General features: G+C 42.7%; 1 protein-coding gene across 1 annotated transcript in view; it reads right to left on the reverse strand.

Moving 5' to 3' along the window:
* Positions 1–5,167: 5,167 nt before the first annotated feature.
* LOC140725332 (uncharacterized) overlaps positions 5,168–26,186 on the reverse strand; it is a 348,409-nt gene continuing 327,390 nt past the window's right edge. Inside the window, exons 34-36 of the mRNA XM_073040660.1 lie at positions 19,833–19,964; positions 10,409–10,588; positions 5,168–8,905 (exon numbers count right to left, since the gene is read on the reverse strand). Coding sequence (XP_072896761.1) covers positions 8,822–8,905; positions 10,409–10,588; positions 19,833–19,964 — 396 coding nt within the window. The 3' untranslated portion in view covers positions 5,168–8,821. The remainder of the gene's footprint in view (positions 8,906–10,408; positions 10,589–19,832; positions 19,965–26,186) is intronic.

The raw sequence follows: 26,186 nt of genomic DNA on the forward strand, positions 1-26,186 counted from the left end.
GAGGGAAATAGACCAGATATGTAGTATTTGTTTTAATTATCAATAACACCAAGGTAACTAGTAATTTGTTAACCAACACCTTAAAGGTCTATTACATGGAAGATCATTCATCATCATCATATAGCATGTCACATGACATGGGCGATCATGGTCTTGGACTATGATTGTCCTTGGCAAATTTTTTCTTCAGAAGTGGTTTGCTGTTACCTTCTTCTGGGCAGTGTCTTTACAAGACAAGTGAACCCAGCCATTATCAATACTCTTTAGAGATTATCTGCCTGGTGTCAGTGATTGCACAGCCAGGACTTGTGATCTGCATCAGCTGTTCATACAATCATCTACTGCCTGCTTCACTTGAATCTGATCAGGAGGCTATACCTTGCCCAAAGAAGCCCTGCAAGCAAAGGCGGAGGGAAGGAGTGCCTTACACCTCCTTTGGTAGGGACTTATCTCCACTCTGCCACCCATTCAATTCTACTATTTCAGTTTAACCTAATTGTCCAATTCAATTAGTACTTTGTTTATTTATCAAGTCCCATTTCAGAAATTGCAAGGTTGCCATTAGTTCCAAAGGCCAAATTAAAAGGTAATCTCATGTTGCTATTTTGAATCTGCAATATTGTACAACATTCTGGCATCTGTGAAAGAAGTTGGTCACAATACCACAACCCTAGCACAGTGACACAAGTTTCTAATTTCCCATGTTCCATGTACTACTTTATTTCACTACCACTGGGAGTAATTAACATGAATACTGCTTGTTCATTCAAGGAGAATTTCAACAAACACACTGATGAATCGCAGAGCAGAAAGATATGATGAGAGGGTTTGATTATAAAGCCTGGTAGAGCCACATATAAACACAAACAGTGACATGGACCAAATGGGCTGAATGCCTCCAACGGGATCCCACTACCAAGCACATCTTTCCCTCCCCCCCCTTTCTGCTTTCTGCAGGGATCGCTCCCTACGCAACTCCCTTGTCCACTCGTCCCCCCCCCCCCCCCATCCCTTCCCACTGATCTCCCTCCTGGCACATATCACTTAAAGCAGAACAAGTGCTACACCTGCCCTTACACTTCCTCCCTCACCACCATTCAGCACCCAGACAGTCCTTCCAGGTGAGGCGACACTTCACCTGTGAGTCGGCTGGTGTGGTATACTGTGTCCGGTGCTCCCGGTGTGGCCTTTTATATATTGGTGAGACCCGAGGCAGACTGGGAGACCGTTTCGCTGAACACCTATGCTCGGTCCGCCAGAGAAAGCAGGATCTCCCAGTGGCCACACATTTTAATTCCACGTCCCATTCCCATTCTGATATGTCTATCCATGGCCTCCTCTACTGTCAAGATGAATCCACACTCAGGCTGGAGGAACCACACCTTATATACCAGTTGGGTAGCCTCCAACCTGATGGCATGAACATTGACTTCGCTAACTTCTGTTAATGCCCCTCCTCCCCTTCTTACCCCAACCCTGACATATTTAGTCTTTTGTTTTTTTTCTCTCTCTCTCTGCCCATCACCCTGCCTGTTCTCCATCTTCCCCTGGTGCTCCCCCCCTCTCCCTTTCTTTCTCCCGAGGCTTCCCGTCCCATGATCCTTTCCCTTCTCCAGCTCTGTATCACTTTCACCAATCACCTTTCCAGCTTTTAGCTTCATCCCACCCCCTCCGGTCTTCTCCTATCCTTTTGCATTTCCCCCTCCCCCCACTACTTTCAAATCTCTTAGTATCTTTCCTTTCAGTTAGTCCTGACGAAGAGTTTCGGCCTGAAACGTCGACAGTGCTTCTCCTTATAGATGCTGCCTGGCTTGCTGTGTTCCACCAGCATTTTCTGTGTGTTGTGTGGGCTGAATGTCTTGCTCTGTTCTGAGCATTTTATATGAGAAAAGCTCTGAAGTATTCAAAAAACAACACTCATTCTCAAGTTTTTGAAAACAAAATGTGAGAGGCAAAAAGAGAGGACTGAGAAATTCAAACAACTGCAGAAGCCCAAATCTAAAACAGGAAATACTGAACTAAGCCTGGGACTTCTTGTGTCTGAGCTCAGAACACTTTGGTCTAAACTTAGATCCAGACCCAGTACATTCTGGTCTTGCTAGAATTGCTCAAGTCTGAACCCAGGACATTTAGGACTAAACCTGGGTCCAAACACAGGACATTTTAAATAAAATGAAAAAGCAAAGGTCTAAGCCCAGGGCTCTCAGGAGTAAATCTACTCCCAATCTCAAAACTCTGACCTAATCTTGTGATAGCGGAGGTTTGAGCCTAGGATGCCAAGGATTGAATGAAAATAAACAAAAGAAAACTACAGATGTGAAAATCTGAAATTAAAACAGCAAACTCTCCAGATCAGTTACCATCGTTGGAGAAGGAAAGCTAAAGTTTCAGACCCTTCATCAGAACTAGGTAGTCCTGCTAATGTGTCTAGAGAACATATTTGGTACACTTTCTTGGAACTATGTGGAGGCAAACAAGAACAAGTCATACATAATGGGACGGCGTTGCTTACAGACATCGTGTAAAGCATCTTTTGGGAAAGAGTAATCATAACATGACAGAATTTTACTGAGCATGTGAAAAGAAAACAACTCCATTCTGAAGATGGTGTCTTAAGTTAAAAGTAGGATTATGGAGGAATTGACCAGGAAAATAGATTAAAAGGCAAGATAGTAAAGCTACCACTAACAAAAATATTTGTTAAATCTTAAAAATATGTAATCCATTGAGAAATAACAATACTACAAGAGAATAATCTATCTGTGGCAAAAAGAGATGGCATCAAATTGACAGAAAAGGAATACAATATTGCGGAGGTTAGTAGTGGCAATAATCACAGAAGCTAGGAAATGATGACCAAAATAACTGAGAAAGAAAGTGGATGATGAGAATAAACTACAAAAAACTGTGCCGACTTTCAAGTCTATGTTTACCCCAGGCTACTTTGTGTGCTGTTCTACTGTTATCTGCGAGAGATTGCTGTTTAAAGTATTTTATAAACAGTATTGAGATTTTTATGTGTAATCTCAAAGTGTTGACTATTATTGGGTGTAGGAAGTAGTGGGAGACTTTCATATGCTGCAGTATAATGCGAATGGATTTTGCTGAAATTAAGAAGGCCATAAAGGTGACAATAATAGGCGGTGTTAATGAGGGACTCCAGTTTTAAGATAAAGTAGTGAAGTTATAGATGAGAAGAGTCCTGCAACAAATTCACCCAAATGGGAATTATCCTGAGGGATGGTCACTATGTAAGATGAGTGCAATAGACAATTTAAAGGGATGAAGAAAATGTTTTTTTTTGGAATTATGGAGGCAGGTAAGTGAGATTATTTAACTAAAAACACTGGATTGTTGAACCATGAACTTTTCCACCATCCAAACACCCACACTTTTTACCAGCATTCTTTAAGCTGTTGTGTTTGTTCCAATTTATCATGTTATGTATACTTTGCCAATTTGAGTCCATCTTGCTTTTTGTGTAATAATATAGATTGCATCCAATCTTTAATGACCCTAGTTCATACCTAATGCTCAGATTAACTAATCTTTGGCAGTTTTACCAGCTACAGCTGTTAATGCCTAATTACTCTATTATTTCAAGCCTCTTTAAGAACAGAGAAATGGAAACCACCTCTTCATTTGTAACAGCACTTGTTGTGAAGTCCCAGAAATGTTGATACACATATTCAATATAACCAATGTTATAATTAATTGCGCTGCTTCCTTTCCATTCTGAAACAGATTGTGGCTACCATCAATCCGCAGATGACAAGGTCCAACAAAAATATGTTTGCAGTGCAAAGCAAGGAGGACAGGTATTTCCTTAACAATATAAGCTCTTCGAAGTTGTGGTCCACAACCTGTGTTTGGTTGAGGAGCTGCAGGGCAGCGGTTTAACAGGTTAACCTGAAATCAGTGCAGGAAGTTGATTGGCTATTGCACTTCCCTAGTTTACAATCCACAACTAGTTGTTGTATCAACAGCAAGAACTTCAGAGCAACAAGGGTGTGCAAAAGGAATTCCTGGCTTCAGACATAAGCTTCCCAAAAACAAGGAGCCTTTCATTCTCGGAATTCTCGCAGTGAATTGAGCCAATGTTGTAATCATGCCTTCCCTTGGGCACATGGGATTGACAGCTGTGGCAAGAGCTTGCTGTGTACAGTTGAAATCACGCAGCACTCTACGTTCACCACTCTCACAACAGCTGTGCAGAAGCATAGCAGCAAAACAAGAAGTTAGTTAGATCTGGGACTTTGCATTTTACTTATTTTTGCAAGGTTTTTCCTGGACCCAAATTCAGAGCGGTATAGATGTTTTTGAACTATATAAATCTTTTCTAAGTGAGCAAACTAAGTTGCTCCTGCAGCTAAGTGGGGAGAGCCTACACCAAATGATTTATATTCTTGGGACCACCGAGTTTAGCTATCTTAGCTGGGGCATTCACAATTGGCAGGCTAAGTGAGAAGTCTATTGGGGTTACAATCTCGATTTCTCTGCGGTGACCCTTGTTTAATAATATCAGGTGAGGCTTCCTTGTGATTCACCCCATGGTTAAGTAGACAGCTGATATTCACCAGGCAGCATTATGTCATGTGCATTTTGCACAGTTATAAAGGAAATGGAAAATAGGACATTGATATTTTCTTTCCTGTGTAATTGATCATTGCCATAACTTAAAATGATTACATGATTTATTGAATTCAAAAATCCTTCCGTCTTCAAATTCTTAAATTTAATGTTTCATGACAACAGAAGCAGACAACAGTTTTTTTTGGTGAAACTTAACTGCACATATGTTTTCACTGGATGGAGGAAAACAAAATCTATTTGCAGATAATTGGGAAAAGAAATTGGAATTGAGGACAATTTATTTATGATCTGGAACATGGTGCCAGGAAGGGTGGTGGAAGTAGATTCAGAACAAGATTTCAAAAGAGAGTTCAATGAATACTTTGGCTAACTTAAATGTCATGGTCAATCAACATGCAATTAGCTAAGCTAGGCCAATAGTTAAATGCACGCTCAGTAATTCAGTACTGCAGCCCATATATGAGAAGATTACATACAGAATAACTCAGACACATTTGATTAAAACCACATTACAACCAGTTTTATTGATTAAAAAAAATTAATTATAATCACTTTACAAAACTATACAAAGATATCACATGAATTCTTGTTGAATTTGCTTGGTTACTAGAATTATAGCTGGGTGCATGTTTTAACCTATATTTAATTGAAGAGTGAAACACAATACTAAATCAAGCTATCAAACACAAATCCTGACCGGATAGTAGCCACTCAGTCTATCAAACATACACACCGATACAATTGGTCAGCATGGATCTAAAACATCGCCAGTAAAAAGGAACAAAAATGAATAAAAGTTCTTGTTTCTCTCAGTGGAGCAGCTGATTTTAAAATATTGACAGCATTTTATGGGAAGGGTGGGTAAAGGGTTGAGCATAGATATTAGTTCTCCCTCTGCTGTATTGATATAATTACATATTTTTCCTCTTTTTTTGTGTGGGGGTAGGGGGTCAGGGGGGTTCAATGCTCTTGTTCTTTTGTGCGGGGGGAGGTGGATTTGGGGACCGATGGTCTTATTGCATTCTGAGGGGGTAGAGTTGATTGTGATTTGTGTGAGGGTGTGGATTTGCTCTATCTCTTTGAATTGACTTCCATGGCTTCTCTTTGTTTCATGGCTCTCTGGAGAAGAAGAATCTCAGGAGTTGTATACTACATACATACTTTGAACCTTTTGTTTTTCAGTATGCAAATATCCACCCCCATTTTGTTGCATAGAGTTAAAGGTTCTAGGGAGTTCATGCATCAAAAGCAATATCCGGCAATGAACTGACAGATTGGCTAGTTAATTAGGCCAAATTGGACTGTCACCTCATCAAGGAATGACTCCAGTTCTACAAGACAGCTTAGTGGGACCTTGATGGAGATCTAGCATCATTTGTGGTACATTGGCACTAGGACTGCTTTCATTAAGAGCGAGGTTGGAAAGAGTAGGAAAAATGAAGAGCTAAGTCCAAAAACACAAGAGTTTCAGCAGATGCTGGAAATCCAGAATGACGCACATAAAATGCTGAAGGAACTCAGCAGGTCAGGCAGCATCTATAGAGAGGAAGGGTCTTAGCCCGAAAAGTTGACTCTTTATTCCTCTCCATAGAATTCCTCCAGCAATTTGTATGTGCCACAAATAAAATCAGATATCATGATTAGGCAATGCTGGATTTCAACTTTAACAGCTCTTTGTTCCAGGAGGAAATAAAGATGCAATAACACTAACATGGTCAGAGATAACTATTAAATGCAACACAGTGACAGATATCAAGGAAAGTAAAAACCTTGCATACTTAACAATGGAGAACCACACCAACTAGACGTGTGGAAACATGAAACCCTTATCTTGGATGGTAACAAAACTCTGTTTTAACATTGCTAGCGTGGATGTGATTGTTGGATCACATGGATGTGGATGTTGGATGTGATTTTTTTTTGTTTAGACTGAAGAATCAATTCAATGTTATCTGTTAACAGCTGATTTATTTTTTCCTGTATCTTACTAGGGAGTATGACATGACATCTTCTAAATAGCCCTCCATAGTCAATGTACAGTTTGATGTTAGAATCCATTCTTGGATTAATATGGCTTAATTGTCAGGTCTTTGATTGAGGGTTTCTAAGTGAATATGGTGCTCTACCTGAAACACTAACTCTGTTTCTATTCCCATGGATGCTGGCTGTCCAGCTGTGCATTTGCAGCATTATTTACAATTAATGCGGTTCATTCCTTAACTCCCATGGTAAAGTTCAGTTCTGGTCATCTCATTAGAGGAAAGGTTTAGAAGCTTAGAGAGGGTGCAGAGGAAATTAAGCAGGATGCTGCCTGGATCAAAGAGCGTGTCTTATGAGGAAAGAATGAGCAAGCTAGAGGCTTCTCTTTGGAATGAAGGAGGCGAGAGGTAATTGATAGAGATGTATAAGTGGCATAGATAGAGTGAATAGTCTGTATGTTTTTCCTAAGCGGACAATGGCTAATGAGAGAGGACATAATTTTAAGGGGATTGGAAGGAAGTAGAATAGGACGTCAGAGGGAGTTTCTTTCTACACAGAGCGTGGTAGGTGCATGGAGCACACTGCCAGAGGTGGTGGTAGAAGCAGGTAAATTAGAGACATTTCAGAGACTCTTATAGGCACATGGATGAAGGATGAATCGAGGGCAATGTGGGATGGAAGGGTTAAATTAATCTTGGATTATGTTAAAAGGTTGTCACAACACTGTAGGCTGCAGGCTGTGTACTGTGCAGTACTGTTCTATGTTCTAAAGTTCTGGAGTGTTATCCCTAGCTGATGTATTGCACCATCCTGGCTGCCAATTTAAGTACAGACAGAAGCTCCATGTAAGTTACTGATCCTCAACAGTGCAGGGAAGGAAACTGTGCTGTTCAGTGCCTACTGGCTGTAACGTTGCCACTAATGACTATTCTCAGTACCCTTTTGCTGTGAATTGTACACACATAAACACTTGGCCTTTTGGATGTTGAACAGATTGTAAAATGAGCTATGTGCAAAACTGCCCTGAGATTAAGCACATGGAAAGAAAAATCAGCTTTGACCTGTCATCACCCAGTTTACACTGTATTTTGCCTTCTATAGTTGCTCTTGCTGTTGCTAAGCTATTTGATGGAGGGAGCAGAGAGTGAAGCAGAGGAGTAGGGCAGGAGAAGGTAGGATTGCTCGCACCTGAACCTGATTTTGTTTGCCCTGAAATTAGTGACCGACCAGCAGTTGGAATCAATGGAAATTTCATCTATAATGCAAAATTTAAATTATACTGTCATTTCAACACCAGCTAACAGGAACAAGGTTAACATTATGCCGAGGAACAGCTCTGCAGATTTTGCCAAACTTTGGGTCTCCTTCCCTGCTAGGCTATCCCAGTACAATGTAGGAACACTTGTAATCACAAGGTAGGGCTAATGTGTTTCTTTTTGACTGGTGTTATTACAGGGGTCTATGATTTCACGCTGATCAACCATTCCTCTCTGAGCTGTGGGATTCTAGGGTTTAGCAGAGCATCAGCTAAAGGTGCAGAATGCCCACTTCTCACCATGATTTCAATGAAGCCCATGACTCTTGGTCCAGTCAGGTAGCATCCAATGGAACTGTTCTGGGTCACAGAGAGAAACTTCATCCATGAAACCAGAAGAGCAGGGTAGCAAACAGAAGGCTTGTGCAATGGTTAAGAATGTTTCATGTACTTCCCTGGGAATGTTAGTCTTTGAATTTCAGAAGCAGAGCTATGGATACTTAAGTGAGCAAACAGGACAAGTGAATACAGTTACCAGCTGGAAAATGCCACGTCAAGAATGTAAACAGACTCTGTCTCGACAGAGACTGAGGTCAGTGGTTGTTGGGAAGGTTTCACAGAGATTCCCCACTGTGGAAGATTCAAAAGATCAGTCTTTTCACAGTATTGAAATTAGATGTGAGAAGGCGCAGGAATGTCTGCTGTAGCTGTGGGGTCAGAATCCTCATTGGTTTTTGTAGGCCAGAAGTCCAATCAGAAAGAGGATGTCAGAAAGACCTTATGAACTCTGCCCACAAATCAGTGTGAGGAACTGCCCTATACATATTCTGTAATTTGCAGTTCAAGCAAAAGGTTTCAAGAGCTGTTGTTTTCAAGATGATGGCCATATAAATGTGACCATTCAGTTGAACATTCATCCATTGAATGACTTTGCCTTGAATATTTAAGATTATTCCCCAGTTTCCATTGGATGGAACTTGATTTGCTTCCCAGCTACTTTCCTGATTTAAGCATTTGTGAAATATAGACTTGTCTTTTCCTCATCTCCCGGTCCAACTGCTCCTGCAGGATAGCTACCTAAGCAAGCAGAACAAGTGGTTAGTTGGCTTAAGGCAACAGTCAATAATGCCCGTTGAACATACTTTTCATTGAATCCGAGTCAAAATAGTTCCACTTAATATCAGAGAAATGTATACAATATACAACTTGAAATTCTTGTTCTTTGCAGACATCCACAAAAACAGAAAAGAGCCCCAATGAATGAGTGACAGTGAATATGTTAGAACCCCAGGCCCTCCTATTGCTCCCTTCCCATGCACAAGCAGCAGCAAAGCAACACCATCCCCCCTCCCTGACAAAAAAGGATTCAGCACCCTCCACCCACCAAGCAAAACCCCCAAGAAAGACCATGATCTGCAGTACAGTAAAAATTGATCATTCACCCTGACAATTCAACATACCACAGGCTCTCTCTCTCCCTTTCCCAACAAGAGGGGAGAAAATTCAATTTGAATCAATTCATGTTGATTCAATCTCCTGGATTAGATAAACAGTGAAATACAAAACCAGAACAACTATTGAAAATTTATGTTTCTTCAGTTAGTGGCAGCTAGGCCCAAAGGCATCCCTTCAATCTGACTGTTTTCAACCAAGACTCAATACTGTTCAATCAAATTTTTTTTACCAGTAAACTTCATTTCTTCCCATCTAGTCAGTAGACCAAAAAAGATCTCCAGAATTCTTTTTGCTACAAACATCGTCTACTTTTCTGGCTTATTCCTTAATGCTTGCTGCCACTTTCTTATCCTTTTATGTAGGCAGTAAGGCAGAACAAGTTTCACAGTGACTGTCAGCTTATCGTGAATCTTTATGATAATTTGACAGCATAATAATAATGGGGTATGGATAGCAATCAAACTGGTAATGTTGGATAATTCACAATACTCCTCTCCTAGCCCAGGGCTACCTTTGGCAACTGTAGTATTCCTACTGTGGCAGATATTCTACATAGTCACAGAACTTAAGGGAAAGCTAAATGCTTCCTTATTGGCAGTAGATTTCAGTGTAAGGACAGCCAATTCCTGGAACAGTAAAATTAAATATTTAGCTGTGCTGGTATAATGAATGAATAGGAAATATGGCAGCAGACATATTTTCAGAGACATAGATCCATTTTAACCTTAGTACTGAAGATCGTCTTCCCTGCTCTGAATTTCAGGATCTGATATTCGCTCATTTTCTTCTCCCCAAAATTAATTCCATTTTCCTAGAGTCTCCATTTTCGTTTGATGTTTCAGGAATGTTTGGAATGCTGGGATTGCTTACCATATTACAAAGCAGTCCACATTCTAGTGACACTCTAATCTCATTCTATGTTACTTACCTAAAATCTCCGTTTCCTATCACTATACTTACCAACAAAAATACCCATCTGTGTTATCTTGCCTAGCTTTATCTCAATTTTAAACCTGTCAATTTCTCTCATCTCTCACAGGTGAGAATTTGAAAATAACATATTGTGGTTTACTATCAGTCATTGTCCTTGGTAGACCAGGTAAACTAGGCATAGGAAAGATATACCTGTTCTTCAAGTTCTTTCACGCGTTTTCTATGGGCTCGTTCCTTGGCCTCCAGTACTCTCTCAGCCTGCTGATTAGCAATCCTAAGGCGCTTGGTCTCCTTCTCCAGCTCCTGATGGTGGCGGGTGGTCAGCTCCGTTAGTCTCTGGCTGTGGCTTTGCTCCATTTCAGCTGTCAGTCCCTGTCAAAAAAGGGTCTGATTGAATAACGGTGGCAAAAACATGCAGGACTGTTGGCTGAAATGAAGACTAATTATAGCATTGTCAACTTTATGAAGGAAGAGCCTCATTTGCTTACTCTCCATATGTGTTGCACTCTGACTCCATTCCAACAATTCCTGATTGACACCGTGGGCTGCTCCTCTGAAGAAGATGGGGTTTTCCCGGGGATTCACAGCTGGCATGCTGATTTGTTTGGTTTTTGGTTTCTCCTTATTCAGTCAGAGAGTAATCCAAGATGGAAACATTCAGCCCATTGTCTATTCTGACCAAACTGCCCATTTTAACTAGTCCCATTTGCCCAACTTGACCACATCCCTCTAAACCTTTCCTACCATGTACCTGTTATTTCTTCTGCCTCAGCCATTTCTTCCTTCTCAATGAAATCTCCAATTAATGTAACTCAATATTATTAAAGCTTCAAGGGCCCTGTCAATGACACTCTTCCACCTGCCCCGTCATGCCACTCTGAACACTCCAAGGAGGCTGTGCGGGTTAGGCTGTGCTTGGTACCAAGGAATAGCTTTCTGCGTGAGGCTGCTGGAATAGGATTTCACAAAGGTCCCAATGTTAGTTGTCTGCAATAAAACATTTGTAAATGACCAGTTGGTCATCGTAACATTTAAGAGAAGTTTGGATATGTACATGGACGAGGGAGGTATGGAGGGCTACGGTTTGTGTGTAGGTAGATGAGATTATGCAGAAGACCAGGATGGCACAGACTAGATTGTCCGAAAGCCTCTTTCTGTGCTGCAGTGCTCTATGTGCACGAGCCACTTAGGAAGAAGTTCTGCCGAGGAAACTGAAGCATAAAGTCATTGCAAGACAACATGAAAACTGGCCCTTCAGCTCACCCTCTCTGCATGACCTATTGACATCCATACTATGCTTTCACTGACAGAGTGTTGTCAGCTGGAGTCACAGAATGAATGGGTACCTCAGCAGCTTAATGCAGGAGAAAGTACTACCTCTTGGTCGAAGCTCAATCTTTGGATGACAGTTGGGCAAACTGTAGTCTCACTGAAGTCTCCTGATATCCATGGAGTCCTATTAAATTCTGAGGAAAGAAGCGCAATGTGTTCCTAGTTTTGTAATGGTTGGCAGTACCGAGTCACCCCTGCGACTCTATAACCCTTGCAATCATCCACTAAGGTGGGAAGGTGCTTATCATACTGAACCTAGTCCTGACTGGACAGAATAGCAAGTGGTGATCCACATTAATTGACTTTCACCCGTCTTCAAAGTGGGTTCATGTCGGATGCTGAGAAAGCATCTATTCTAATCTGATCAAGTTCTAATCAATTTATGTCGTCAAATACTTAGGAACTGCCTCAAATACTTCTACTTGTTCCATTTTGCAGTTAAGTTGAGAAATGAACAAATCAAATTCAAAGGCAGGGTGTAAATTAAAATTCATGTGCCTTGAAGGGTTTGAAATCAATGAGTGCTAGAAATGGCAAACTGGAAACAAAGTCACATTCCAACTCCCACATTTTACCTGAAGATGTTAAGGTGTGGGAGAAGGGAGGCTGAACATTTCCATGTATCATTTTCTTGTTGAGAGCAATATTAACTTAAGTTTGGAACATGGGTGTCTATGGCTGCTCGGTGCCAGTGAAACCAAGTTGGAAAAAGACGTGGCAGTGTAATGGGGACAAAGATTTAACACTCAAATCATGTAATGAACACTGCAGCCTCTGGGTTGAGTCTGTGGAAGGCTCGCAGCACATGGGTTTTATACGAAGGGAATTGCGAAGACTGAGGAAAGGCTTTTTAGAATTGCAACAAAGTTTGCAAACTTTGTAGTCTTTGATAACCCCTTGAGTCCTAATTTGTAGATCTCCATGGCCACATCAGCCTGCCTGTGCTTCTGCTGCAGGAATTAGGACCCAGAGAAGGGAACAATGCACAAATCAAGAGCCTTGGATGCAGCAGTGATTTGCTTTCTGACGGAAATCATGCAGCAGAATCTGAGGAGGTGAGGGTATTAGCTGGGGGCCGATTAATCAGAACAACTGTAGATGCTGGAATTCTGAAATAAATCTGAAAATGCCTGAAACATTAAATAGGTCAGGTGACATCAGCACCAGCAACCCAATCACTATCTCAGTGCAGGAAAGACCACTTTGCACAACAATAGACCTTGACTCTTTTCCTAATTGCTCCTTGTATAATTTTGTATGACTTGTGTTTCAGTGTGACGCTGCTGAAGGTAAGCTTATAATTGCACCCGTGCTTACACATACTTAAACTCAATACAACAAACATACTTGCACATACAATAAACTCAACTTTGACTTTGCAGAAGGGTTGACCACCCTACACTGTCGGCTGTCAGCCGAGATCCCTCAGATTATTTGCTCTGGGATCCTTCAGGGACTGAGTGCAAAACATATGCAGCATCTCACAGACTGAAGCAGCAGAAGGCCGATGGGTCGCCTGTTGACGACGGGCGCAGTCAGCATACATGGGGTTACTGTTAAGTTTTTCTGAACGCACAAGGCAATCAAAGCAGCCACACATCACCGAGGAGCATTCATCATCTGCAAGGGCCTACACATCATCCACAACAGCCCATCTCCAATCAGAGCAAATTCCCAGGCAGGTACTATGATGCCTTTGTTCTGTGTTAACCCTGCCACCCAAGTCATTCCCTTTTTTTCCTCCTTCGGGCAGAAGATACAGAAGTTTGAAAACATATACCATCAGGTTTAAGGTCAACTTCTACTCTGAAGTTATAAGACTTGTGAACAGATCTCATACGATAAAGATGAACCTTTGATCTCTTAATCAACCTCAGTTTGGTCCTTGCACTTTACTTGCCCACCTGCTGTGCACTTCCTCTGTAACTGTAACACTTCATTCTGCATTCTGTTATTGTCTTTCCTTATGTACCCTCTCAATGTACTCATTTTTTGGAATGACCTGTGTAGATGGCATAGAAACATCGAAAACCTACAGCACAATACAGGCCCTTCGGTCCACAAAGTTGTGCCGAACATGTCCCTACCTCAGAAATTACTGGGCTTACCCATAGCCCTCTATTTTACTAAGCTTCATGTACCTATCTAAAAGTCTCTTAAAAGACCCTATCGTATCCGCCTCCACTACTGTTGCTGGCAGCCCATTCCACGCACTCACCACTCTCTGAGTAAAAAACTTACCCTTGACATCTCCTCTGTACCTGCTCCCCAGCACCTTAAACCTGTGTCCTCTTGTGGCAACCATTTCAGCCCTGGGAAAAAGCCTCTGACTATCCACATAATCAATGCCTCTCATGTAAAACAAAAATTTTCACTGTATTTTGGTATTTTTAATAACAAACCAATTACAACTCCAATTGGACTTACTAGTTGGCTCCGTGGAGATAAGAAATATTGCCTTTGAATGTGGCTAATAATATCTCATTATATACCAGAGCATGAGGTTCAGGAGTGGCACTGCCAACCTCAGACACTGGTGTGCTGAATAGGTGCTTCAGGTACCTAGACAGACCAGATGGCACTTCACCCCACACCCAAGTCTGAGTCTCCAGACTGATGGTGACTTGGTACCTTCTGTATAAACTTTTGCAGAATGTTGGAAACAAGGTGGCAGAGAGAAAGAGCGTCACTGGATGAAGAGGAAGAGGAGGAAGGAATGCTGAGCAGATTGCTATGACAATGATCAGATGATCTGATTCAGAGGAAACATTGGGTAGAATAGTAGCAATAATCCCTGTTCTTTTCTGAATCTCTTGCATCTACTGAAGAAAAAGAGCCTGTTTAAGATTTTAAGATCTCAAGTAAAAGACAGAACGTCGGACAGTGCCGCACCCCGTATTTTCCACACTGATGTCCAAGCTTGTTTACAGTGCTTTAAGTTCTGCAGGGTAACTGGAGCCCAGTCTTTTTATTCAGTGATAACAGTGAGAGTTCGGCTCGTATTTGGAAGCCTAAGATCTTGAGGCTCTGGAGACGGGCGGATCAAGGGTTGGTGTTACAGCAGGAGACCCGTGTGTCATCGGGGAGTCAGAAAACCTACTGCTGTGGTCTTCAGGCACAGAGCTCAAAAAACAAGCAATGTAACAGACTTTTAACATGGTAAACTAGTGAGTAGATGTTATGTCTCCCTGCTCACTGGGAAAATGAAGACACCTCCCTCTCCTTTATTAGGGAGGCAGAGAACCTGTGGTATGTCAAATGCCGGGTGAAACACAAAGTCTTTGGGGTAACTGCAAGTCTGTGTCTTTGCTATTGCTTTGCCCACGCTTGAGTGCTCGGTGGTGGTGCTGATGCTTGCTTTTTTTGCCAGTGTGGGGAGGGGGGATTGTCGCTCGCTGCCGCTTACGCACGGGAGGGGGGAGTTAGGAGGGACTTTGGGGTTCTCACGTTTGACTGTCTTTAATTCTTTGGGGCACTTCTCTGTTTTTGTGGATGTTTGTGAAGAAAAAGCATTTCAGGATGTATATTGTATACACTTCCCTGACATTAAATTGGACCTTTGAACCAACAAAGCCACCGTTGTAATGTAACTAATTTAACATGGTGAATCACAGTTGTGCAAGACCAAAAAATGGGATCAATAATCAAATTTAATGCCAGTCCAACAAATTGCAACTTCATAGACTAACTGTTGAAACAACAAATGCAAATTCTTGTGCAACTGCTTATCATTCCTTTACCCGTTCCTACACGTTGCAGTCTGTGGCTTCAGCTGAGGAGGGAAGTTAGCTACTTTGACAGCTGAAATCTTCTGCACTTTGCAGCTCCTGTAGATGCTAAGACAGATGGCTCCTTGTGGAACTGCACAGGGGTTCCATTGGACATGTGACTAAAGGGGCAACTAAGATTAAATGCTGAAGGGACAATGGGTGGGACAAGGACATGTTTTGATCAATCAAGTTCAAGTTGAAGTTCAGTTTATTGTCATTCAACTGTGCACATGTATACCACCAAACGAAAGAACGTTCCTTCGTTGTCCACCCATGGTGCACAACACAGTACACACACTGTAACTCATGCACTTAACACCTAGGGTAATATTACCACAGATAAATTAACAAATAGTAAGGTGCATATACAAGTTAAAAAATAAACAGTATAACGCATCACACATGATGAGGTCATATGATGAGGTTTATACGTGTGGCAGGGAGTCTTATGGTCTGGGGGAAGATTCTGCTTCCCATCCTAACATAAGGATCCTTGTCCTAATGCTACAGAACCTCTTGCACGACGGTAGGTGGTCAAAGAAATTGATGGACTGATCGGAAGGATAATAGACAATGCCAAGGGCAGCACTCCTGGTAAATATCTCTAATGGGTACACCCACTTTGATAACCTCTCTTGCTATTATGACTGTCATACAATTTTTTCACAATTAAGTTGGTGAGTTAGCCAATGAATGATAGGCTGGAGCACAATACATTGTATTCAGCATGCATTCATATTCTGAGTGCTGTGTGCACTTGTGTAACTTTTGCATCTGGTCGTTCTTGCAAATGGTCACCTTCTCCATTGACAAAACCATCATTGCAAAGGCTTGCAACTTCATACCAGTTCCCATCCAAGACAGACTTCGCTAATCTCTCTGCGCGTTGCTGCTGGGATATCTGCCAGAACCTCACACATTCTTCACTGCTGCTCCAGAACACTCTTGTTGGTTGACAGCATTTGAGATGCAACATCTGTACCCAGCTGCACAGAGCTCAATCAACACTATCCTATCCATCTCTCTTATCCATCCCTACTCTCTTGTGTATTCATACAAGCAGGTGAAAAGTTACTGGACCCAGGAGAGTGTATCTGAGCGGATATAGGTCAGTCAAATATTGTGACAGTGGACATTCAGGGTGAGCAACTTCCTCCTCTGAAGTGTGCCCTGAAGGTGTGTGGATGGCACATTAAAATGTTGAAGATGGTAATGTTTTAAGGTCATCAATGTGCAGTGATTACTCCCAACTCCAGGTCCTCATGGGTGACAATTATTTTCGACATGCCATGACCAGATAGAATTCTGTAATCTATTTGCCATGGGGTCCTCATAACTCATCTATGATGTCTACCCATTCCATCATGGTCCTATCTTAGAGACATAGAGTCAGAGAGCACAGAAGCTTGCCCTTTGACCCCCCCTCAGGCCGGGCAGAGGCTGTGGGTGGACATGGGGTCTGGTACAGATCAGCCAGCATCATACTGAAAGTCTAGGTGGCCTTCTCTCCTCCTACATTCTTGTGATTTACTGAAGAAAAAATGAAGAGGACAGATTCAAGGTTGGGAGAAATATTCTCCAGATTACAAAAGAATGAGCCTCCTATTGTCCAGACATTGAGGCTGCTCAACTGCTGTTTTCTTCTGTGGCAAACCTGCACCACATTTACCAGGCTTCCTACTTCTCACAGTAAAGAATCTGATATCCCTCTAAGGTCCAATGACATTTAAGGGGTCATTCATGAAGACTGAACAGTTCCTGACTGCCACCAGAATCCATCAGATTTCCTGAGAGCAATATGCCTTTAAATAACACATCTGAAACAGAATCACATACAACATCATCAAACTAAGTGGTCAGGATTCCAGAACTACTGTGTAGCAGATAATTGGGAAGCATGCTAGCACAACTACAGAGCCACTGCCTCACACCTCCAGTGACTGACCTCAGGTGATGTCTATGTGGAGTTGCATGTTCTCCTGGTGATTATACGTTTCTCTCCAATCTCCAGCTTCCTCCACATGTCCCAAAGAGGTTAATTGGCTGCTGCAGATTTCCCCAGGTGTATAGATATGTGGTTATTTCTTCCAGCTCGACCGATGTTCAACCACCAGACACATTTTACTTCTCTGTCTGCTTGTATCAGAACTCGCTACTTCTGCCTGCTATCACCTAGGCTCAGCTTTTCTCTTTCTATTTGTTTTGTCTGGCCCACTGAGCATGTCCCACAGTCTTGCTATTGGCAAAACATTACCCACACTAAGAAACATAATCCGATCCTAACTGCTTCACTTACTGCTACATTTACTTATTTGGACTCACTCTATCAGAGATATACCATTCCCCCAACTTCCCCCCTTTTCAGCTCCAGAAAAATAACTTGTTTTTTTTTCTCCTTTTCAATTCTGATGAAATATCCCTTACCTGAAACATTAATTGTTTCTCTTTCTGCAGATGCTGCCTGACCTACTGAGTGTTTACATCAGTTTTCTGTTTTTATTTCCGATTTTCAGTACCTGCATTTTCTTTGATTAATTTAAAATGGTTTATTTTCAATGCTGGATGGATTGATTAACAGCAATTAAAACTTGTCACTTTATTAAGAGGGCACTTTTCCTTGATCTGACTTTTTGTAGGAAGTTCAGTTTGGAAGCAGTCTGTGTATGTGGTGCCTTTAAACTTCCAGTGCACCTCTGTGTTGCAATTAATACGCAGTATCCTGCTTCTGGTAGCTTATTTCTATCAGAGAACGCAACTTAATCTGTAGCACATAGATCCCCAATGTTGAATTCTTACCTCATTACTTGGCAGGAAATTTTGGCCTATGACACCCTTACTGGTATAAATACACATGGGAGAAAACTATCAGAACATAGTTCCCCTAGAAATGCAAACATTGAAGGAGATGCTACATAGTTTGTGACATCTCAAATGACTGAGGCTGACTTTCAAGCCAACAACTGTATGGAAAACAGAAGTGCAATAAAGAGATTAACCGACTTCTGCGATGATCACTAGGTTTCTATCGGTACATTTAATGTCAGAGAAATATATACAATATACATCCTGAAGTTCTTTTTCTTTGCAAACATCTATGAAAACAGAGAATAGAGGAGTGCCCCAAAGAATGAATGGCAGTTAAATGTTAGAACACCACAGTCCCCCCATGTATAAGCAGCAGCAAAGTGACGACCCCCCCTACCAGCAAAAAAGCATTCACACCCTTCACTGAGCACTCAAGTGTGCAGCAAAGCATCAATAAAGACACAGACTTGCAGTACCCCAAAGACTACTCGTTCACCCGGTATTCGACATACCACAGGCGCTCTCTCTCCCTAATAAGGGAAAAAGAAGAGCCTTGTATAAAGGAGCCCTCCAAACACAGCTAACCCATATGGAGGACAGAGAGCAATCTGAATTGTAATGTACGATTTTAGGATTTAGGATTTAATATCAGAGAATGTATACAGTATACAGCCTGAAATTCATACTCTTCACAGACATCCACAAAACAAGTGACCCCATAGAATGAATGATAGAATATCGAAGCCCCTCCCTTTGCTAAGCAGCAGCAAAAATGTCAACCCACCCCTCCCCCCATTTGCACCAGCAGAAGCACCTCCCACCATGAAAGCAATGGCAAAAGCCCCCTTGATCCAGAGTCCTTCAAAACTACAGTCCATAACCCAGCACTTCGGTATCCTGGACAGGCTCTCTCTCTCCAGCGAGAGGCCCTTTAAAATAGCATCATTTAGATAACCCAAAGTAGGATAGAGTCAGACATCACTGAAACAAGTTGTTCAGCCGAATGTGACCATATTAATCACCATATGCCCATTTACACGAATCCGGCAGGCCCCCTATTCTTGTCAACCCCTGTATATTCTGCCATACTACTGGTCTTTGCTCACCCTGCGTCAACATGCGTTCCCTCCAGATGACAGGGTTTGTTCCACGCCCTCAAGACATGAGGATTGGTGAGGTAACTGGCCACTCCCATATTCCACACGGACACCACCAGACATCTGGGTTTAACTCAGATCAGTGGACCTGTGAGGCAGCAGCTCTCCTAGCTGAGCTACTGAGTGCAACCCAAGATGTGCAGATCAGGCTACTGTCTTTCCATCTACCAGTTCAGATGAGCAGGGCTGAGTACTAATGTCAGAGGGTTGAAATGGACAGGGGAGAGAGGGAGGTTCAGTGATAGAGGGAAGTAGGAGGAAATCCCAGTGATAGCGGATCAGGAACGTCCAGTAATGGAGGGACGATTGTCTAGTGACAGAGGGACTGAGGAATATGTAGTGACAGAGAGAGAGAGGAATGGGGCAAGGTGGCCAGAGTGGAAAGGTTGGTCTGATTGCTGTTCTGTTGCTACTGCCTCTCCTTATACCATCTCAACATGATGGCCAGTCACCCTAAATGAGTGAGGACTGGTGCCAGCAGCTAATAAGAGCATGCATCAATGTTTCCCACAGCTCATTAAAATCTGCCAGCTGGTTGTGACTCGCCCTGACCTGCAGCTGCTGAATCTGCCTTTGCGTTTCTGCGAGATCCATTTCTGCACCACTGAGTGACTGATCCAACTGTCCTTTCTCCACTGACAGCCGCAAGACATCTTCTTCAGACCTCAGTCTGTCCCGCTCAATCTGGAACAAGAAATATTTATCACCACAGTGAGTGCTGGCTGGCGGAGTGAGGGCTCTCCCACCGGTTCCAATACAGGCAAAGCCCAGACCCTATTATGGTAAGCTGTCTCCTGTGAGGAGCACTGGCCATTGGACAAGTCACTGGGAATGGGGCCCTGCACAATAAGCAATGAGTTCTAGATAAGCACAGCACTGAGGGTTCCTTATTGTCTCATGTGTGTGCAGCTGAAGCTATTGAGTTTAGCTTCCCAGGTCACATAATGTAAATGTGTGCACACACAAACACACACCATGTGGTACCTGTCCTATGCCAAAACATTCAGGGAGGGTCAACTAAACTATGTCTTTCATTCCTTCGGTGAATGTGGGAACAGCCAATTCTGGTAAGCTGTAATTTGAGAGGTTGTTTTTCTATCTGTCCATACTCTTAGAGTTTGAAACAGGGAAGACTTGCAGGCTGATTAACGTCAGTCAGGATTTGATATGAACTACACTTCCAAGGCTGTGTCTACCTTCACAGGAGTTGATAGGAAGCTTGCCTTGTATGGGGAAAGGCTTTTGTGATCAGACCACATCTGTAGGAGGAGAAGCAGAGTTAACATTTCAGGTTATAAACTCACCTGACAAAGGGCCTTTGACCTCACATGTTGGCTCTGTATCTCCTTCTAAGATACTGCCTGGCCTGTTAAGTACTTACAGCATTTTATGTTTTTATTTAACATTTCCAGCATCTGCAGTTTTTTTTTCGACTTCCCTGCACTTCAATAATGTCTTCCTTTTCCCTGAACCATGACGTCCGCTCTGTCATAGTTAACCAAATCCGTGGCCGTGTCTCGTCTAGTTTGTACATCCCTTCTCTCACACCTCCTCCTCCTGGACAGAGCAGAGGTGGATTTCCCCTGGTCCCCTGTCTCACTGTACATAGTGCAGTTTGGGAAGCTAAATTCATCCGCTCAGTGGTAGTTTGTTTTTACACAGAGAGTGGTGGCTGCCCAGAACAGGCTGGCATGGAAGCAGATACGACAGATAGAGGCTTTTAGGTAGACATGTGAATATGCAGGGAATGGAGAGATATGCATCTGCAGGCCGAAGAGACTTTGTTTAATTTGGCACTGTGTTTGTACATCCATCATGGGCTGAAGAGCCTTCTTCTGTGCTGTACTGTTCTATGACCTCATCTTTCATCCTACCAGACTCTACATTCAGTGGATTGCAGGAAATTCTACCTGTTCTGACAAGATTCTATCAGACACACGTTCTCCTCCAGTCCCCTTCCAGCATTTCAAGGAATCACATTTTCCACAAATCCATTGTTCGCTATTCATATCCCACTACGCACTTTCATCTTATGGTGCTTTCCCCTGCATCCGCAGGGAGGTGCAAGGCCTTTTCACTTCCCACCAAACTGAAGCCCAAACAATTCTTCCTGGTGAAGAAACTATTGCTTCACTTGCACTTCTTCCAATCTACTGTTCCCAAGGTCACCTCCTCTACAAACGCAGATTGGGTGATTCCTTGGTATTCATTTTGCATAGACCCTGAGCTTCCTATTGTTTGCATATTTAAATCACCATACCACTCTGTCCTCTCCGCTTGTGGCTTCCTGCACTGTTACAACAAGCTTGAGGAACAACACATCATCTTCCATCTGGGCATGTTGCAGCCTTTTGGTCTCAAAGTTTCCAACTTCAGGTAACTCAGTCTTTCTTTCTGTCTATATCATTTCTGATATATTATTATTATATATATTACTGCCCATTTCTATGGGTCATCCATCAATGATTTTGGCTTAATTTTACTCTTCCTCCTACTACAGTCTGGCCAGTTAGTCATATCCCATTGCCCTGCATGCCACTACCCCTCAAACTTATGTGGACCCCCACACCCTTCCCCTTTGCTCTCCACATTACTCTCCCACTTTCTCTGTATTCCCTCTTCCCCAGCTCTGACCAAAGATTCAAGATTCGAGTTTGATTAATGCTATTTCCTGTACATGGGGATTAAGGAGCACAAAGTAATTGTTACTCTCGATCCGATGCAGCACAAAAAAACACAAAAGTTAAAAAAATAATAATAATAACAAAGTACACACAGTAAGTATAAATACATAAGATAATTTACATGCAGATTGATTGTATGCCCATAGAGTGACACTAGGCTGCACATAAGGTGACTGATGGAAAATAATAAAGTAGTGAAGGAGTTAGTGGTGGAGGTGTTGATCAGCCTTACTACTTGGGAAAGTTACCTGTTTTTGAGTTTGGTTCTCCAGGCGTGGATACTATGTAATCTCCTCCCGGATAGTAAGTGAGTGAAGCCTTTGTTGGTTAGGGTCAGCCACGAATGTTGTATCTGAGCTGTCGAGATACGCAAGCCTGGGCAGTACGATATGGAGAGCATGTAAGCAAGCTCCTCCTCTCCACTCATCTGATGAACCCAAAGGAACGGCTGAGACTGGTACAGTTTGGTATCAGCAGTGTCGCAGGAGTTGCCAGTCAGCATTGAACTCAATGTAGGACTGCCTTAGGGACTCCAGCTCTGGATTTTCCCCTCCGAAGCCTTCCCAATGAATGGGTACAGCCGCAAGGCAGAGGAGATTTGAGACAGAGCTTTCCTTCTCCTGGATGAGCTGCAAACCACGCCTGACGAGGCCCATCTGCCCTGGCAACTGGATTTAAGGTGCCAGTAACCCGCCTTTGCCCCTTCTCCTATCAGTAGAAACGGTTCCACTGAGCTTAGTAGCTAAGCCACACGTGAAGGCCAACTGCTGGCCTTGGTTATCAGAGGCTATTTGAGACGCACACCATTGGGAGCATTTAATAGGTAGTGGGAGCTTGTCCTCATTACCACCCCCGGCTTATAACAACTGTATGGGAGTGAGTAGTCTACAAGCAGGGTGTATGGAATCCTTCATGATGTTCCTGGCCCTTTTCCAGCATCTTTCTGTTCTTGATGGCATGTAGGATGGTGCCAATGATGTGTTGAGCAGTTTTGACTACCTGCTGTAGAGCCTTCCCGTATGTCATAGTGCAGCTTCCGTACCAAGCAGTGATCCAGAAGTGATCTGTAAATTTGTAAATACTGTGCATCTGTAAAATTACGTGAGCATGAATGTGCAAGGTCCAGAGCGCTTCAGCCCCCTACAAAGTAGAGACGTTGGTGAGCTTTCCTGACTGTGGAGGATGTGTGTGATATGCACTTCCAGGAGTTTGACACTACTTTGCAGTTCAACTGTTGTGCCTCCAATGTAAATGGAGGTGCGAGTGGTAACTGTTTCTGTTTCCATCGATGCTGCATGACCTGCTGAGTGCTTCCGGCAATTTCTATTTGCATTTGCGTATTAGGGAACTGAGGCGAAGTGCTTTGAATTTTCAGCATTTCCACATGCTGAGGCCTTTTGGGAACCCTCCATATAAAATATGCAGAGATCAGCAACATATACTGAATTGTATTGACAGAACTGGCACTTGTTGTGTAGCACCAGGCTCATTAAAAGTGATAAGATCATTTGATTTTAGCTCGTGGGATTTTTCTTCTTTATTAGGTGTCTATGGGGCAAGGATAGTCATGAATATGCCTGTGTGGACAATTACAACGATCAAAAGCAGCAGCAGTTACTCAAGAGGTTCATGTTGCACTGGATTCCAGACATTGTGTTAACTCCGTGTAGGCAACCTAGGACAAGCACAGGCCTGATCCATGAACTTAATTCATCAAAACTCAAGTCGCAGTTTAGAAAACCAATGAGTCTTTTTTTTTCCATGAAGCAATGTCTTGTTCAATTCCAAAGAAGTAATTCACGGAGTGCTGCTGATTTTTGTTACAACCTTGCCTTGTGAAGATCAACTTCCATCAGATCTACCATTTCTTTACAGCCACCAGCAGTTGACTCTTTACTGTGAGCCTTATGACCTATAAATGTTCTTGTCTACAGAAAGGAGACCACCCCCCACCCCATGAGCCAGAGGAACAAAACCAAGGTTTCAAATTTGTGGTTCCCTCTGTCATGATTTGGTAGAACAGAAGCCAGATAATAATGAGTTCACTAAGATGCAAGTGAATTAACAGATCAACAGACAAGGGTAGAAATCAACATAATCCTAACTGGTTTCCTGTTCAATTTACAGTATATACATTTTACACTATAATCCACACTCTTTCTGGGTTTGGGGTAAATCTTTGAAGTATGATGGGGATTAGAGCAAACTGAAGTGGCATAAACATGTGTAATGCCCTGGTTCATGTCCTTTACTGTTATGCTGTGCGTATTTCATTTTGTGCTGTTCTGTGAGAGCTGCTTGTTTTCAGCTTATGTGTGGGTTACTGTTGAAGATAAGAGAGAGGAGAAATGAGTGCCATCCAGTTAGGACGGTCGGATTAAGGGGAGGTTTCTCTGCTGAGGGACACTAAGGTTGGGCTTGGAGCTTTTGTTTGCGAGAAGATGAAGAGAGAAGTCGCCGGGGAGAACCGGTCGTAGGATATAATCCAGTGGGAGACCCGTTTGTTCAAGATGGATTGCGAGCGACGTTCAGAAGGTGATGTGGGCTTTCACGTTGACTGAGGGCCCAGAGTGTGAGTGACAGGGAAGTTTAAGATGAACTTCAACTTGTGCACATTTGACTTTTTAATTAAAATGGGCCCTTTTCTTTTTGTTATTCTTTACTAACCCTTTAGTTAAGATTCATAAATATGATTCCTTTAATTGTATGCAGTGTACTGTCTGTTTTTTCATGGCATTAATTTGTAACAGGGTAGCGAATGACACAGCATCCACACAAACCGGGGTTTAGAGTGGGAGAGCACCTCAGTCTCACAGGTTTGGCGGGGCTGAAGGTTGACTTCCTTAGACTTCCGCAGCCAAGGAAACTGAGGTGTTTCACATCTATCCTGGATCTCTACAAAGATTGCTTGATCCAACTGTTGCAACTTTATCTTCCAGGTTCTTTGCTCCTCCCTCCTGAGGTTCTCATTCCACACAAGAACCAAGTTTCAACTGGCACCAGCCTCCCTCATCCATGAATACAAGCCCACAGTGAGAGCTGGCATTGTATGTGCCTTCCGAAGCCCTCTATCCTGTTTTGTCTCACATCCACCAAAACGCAATGAGAATGCCTGGCTGAGTTCCTTCCATCACCTTCCCTTGATCAAAACAACTGCTTCAGTACCATTAGGAGTATCATCACCAGACATTATTGGGCAGTGTACCCTCAAGTAGCCAAGGTCAAGGATTCCTCCTGAAAAAGATACAGTAGTTCAAAAGCTTCTCCCAACAGCTCCCCGGTACCTGAGTTAGTTGTATAACACACCCAGGCATTATGAAATGTGTGGGCAGACATTATCTTTGGAAGAATTAATACTGGTTTGACTCCCCCCAGGTTGAGGTTCCTGTGATAGAGAATCTCACTGACAAGTGCTGTTAAGGAATCTCTGAGCTTAACAAGATACTGAATAAGCAAAGCCATGTGTCACCCTGACAGAGTACTGTAAAAACAAAGAATTCAGCCTGCACATTTCAGTATCACCTTAAGAAAGCACATATTGGTTTTATAAATATATAATCCTTTCATCTCTGAGACTTAATATTTGAGCCGAGGAGATTAAGATTCCTTGACTGATGATGGAATGGACTAAATACTGACTTGACTGAAGCCGCCTTTTGTAGCTTAGCAGTTACAAGCATTCCAGGCAGATGTGACTTTTTCCGCCGCAGGGGAGACTGACATCGAGATATCAATGGAGTCAGAAATGCAGACCTTCTGAAAGGAGACTGCAGTACAGTAATCCGTATAGGGAAAGCTGAACGGGCTTCTTGTTAGATACGGGAAATCAATCAGGTGGGTAACTGGCAACGGAGCTGGAGAGCTGGGGGAACAAACCCAAACACAAATTGCTTTGTGTTTTGATTTTTGTTAGATTGCAGGTAATAGCTGGATGTTTGTCAGGAAAACCTATCAGTTAATTTCATTTTCTCTCTTTGTCAGCCTCCATCCATCATCCATCTTCCACTGTCTCCCCATCCCATTCCCACTTCCCCCTCTGTTCCTTAACTGGCCCAGCCTGCCAATCAATTTCTGACCTCTCCTCGGTGTACCGACCACCTCGCATTCCCGTCTCATCACTCCCCTTCTCATTTTTATACTGGCCACCTCCCTGTCTTGATGCAGGATTTGGACCCGAGACCTCGATGATTCCTTTTCTCCCACAGATGCTGCTTGAGCTCTG

Source organism: Hemitrygon akajei, chromosome 3, assembly GCF_048418815.1.
Source record: "Hemitrygon akajei chromosome 3, sHemAka1.3, whole genome shotgun sequence".
Lineage (NCBI taxonomy): Eukaryota > Metazoa > Chordata > Chondrichthyes > Myliobatiformes > Dasyatidae > Hemitrygon > Hemitrygon akajei.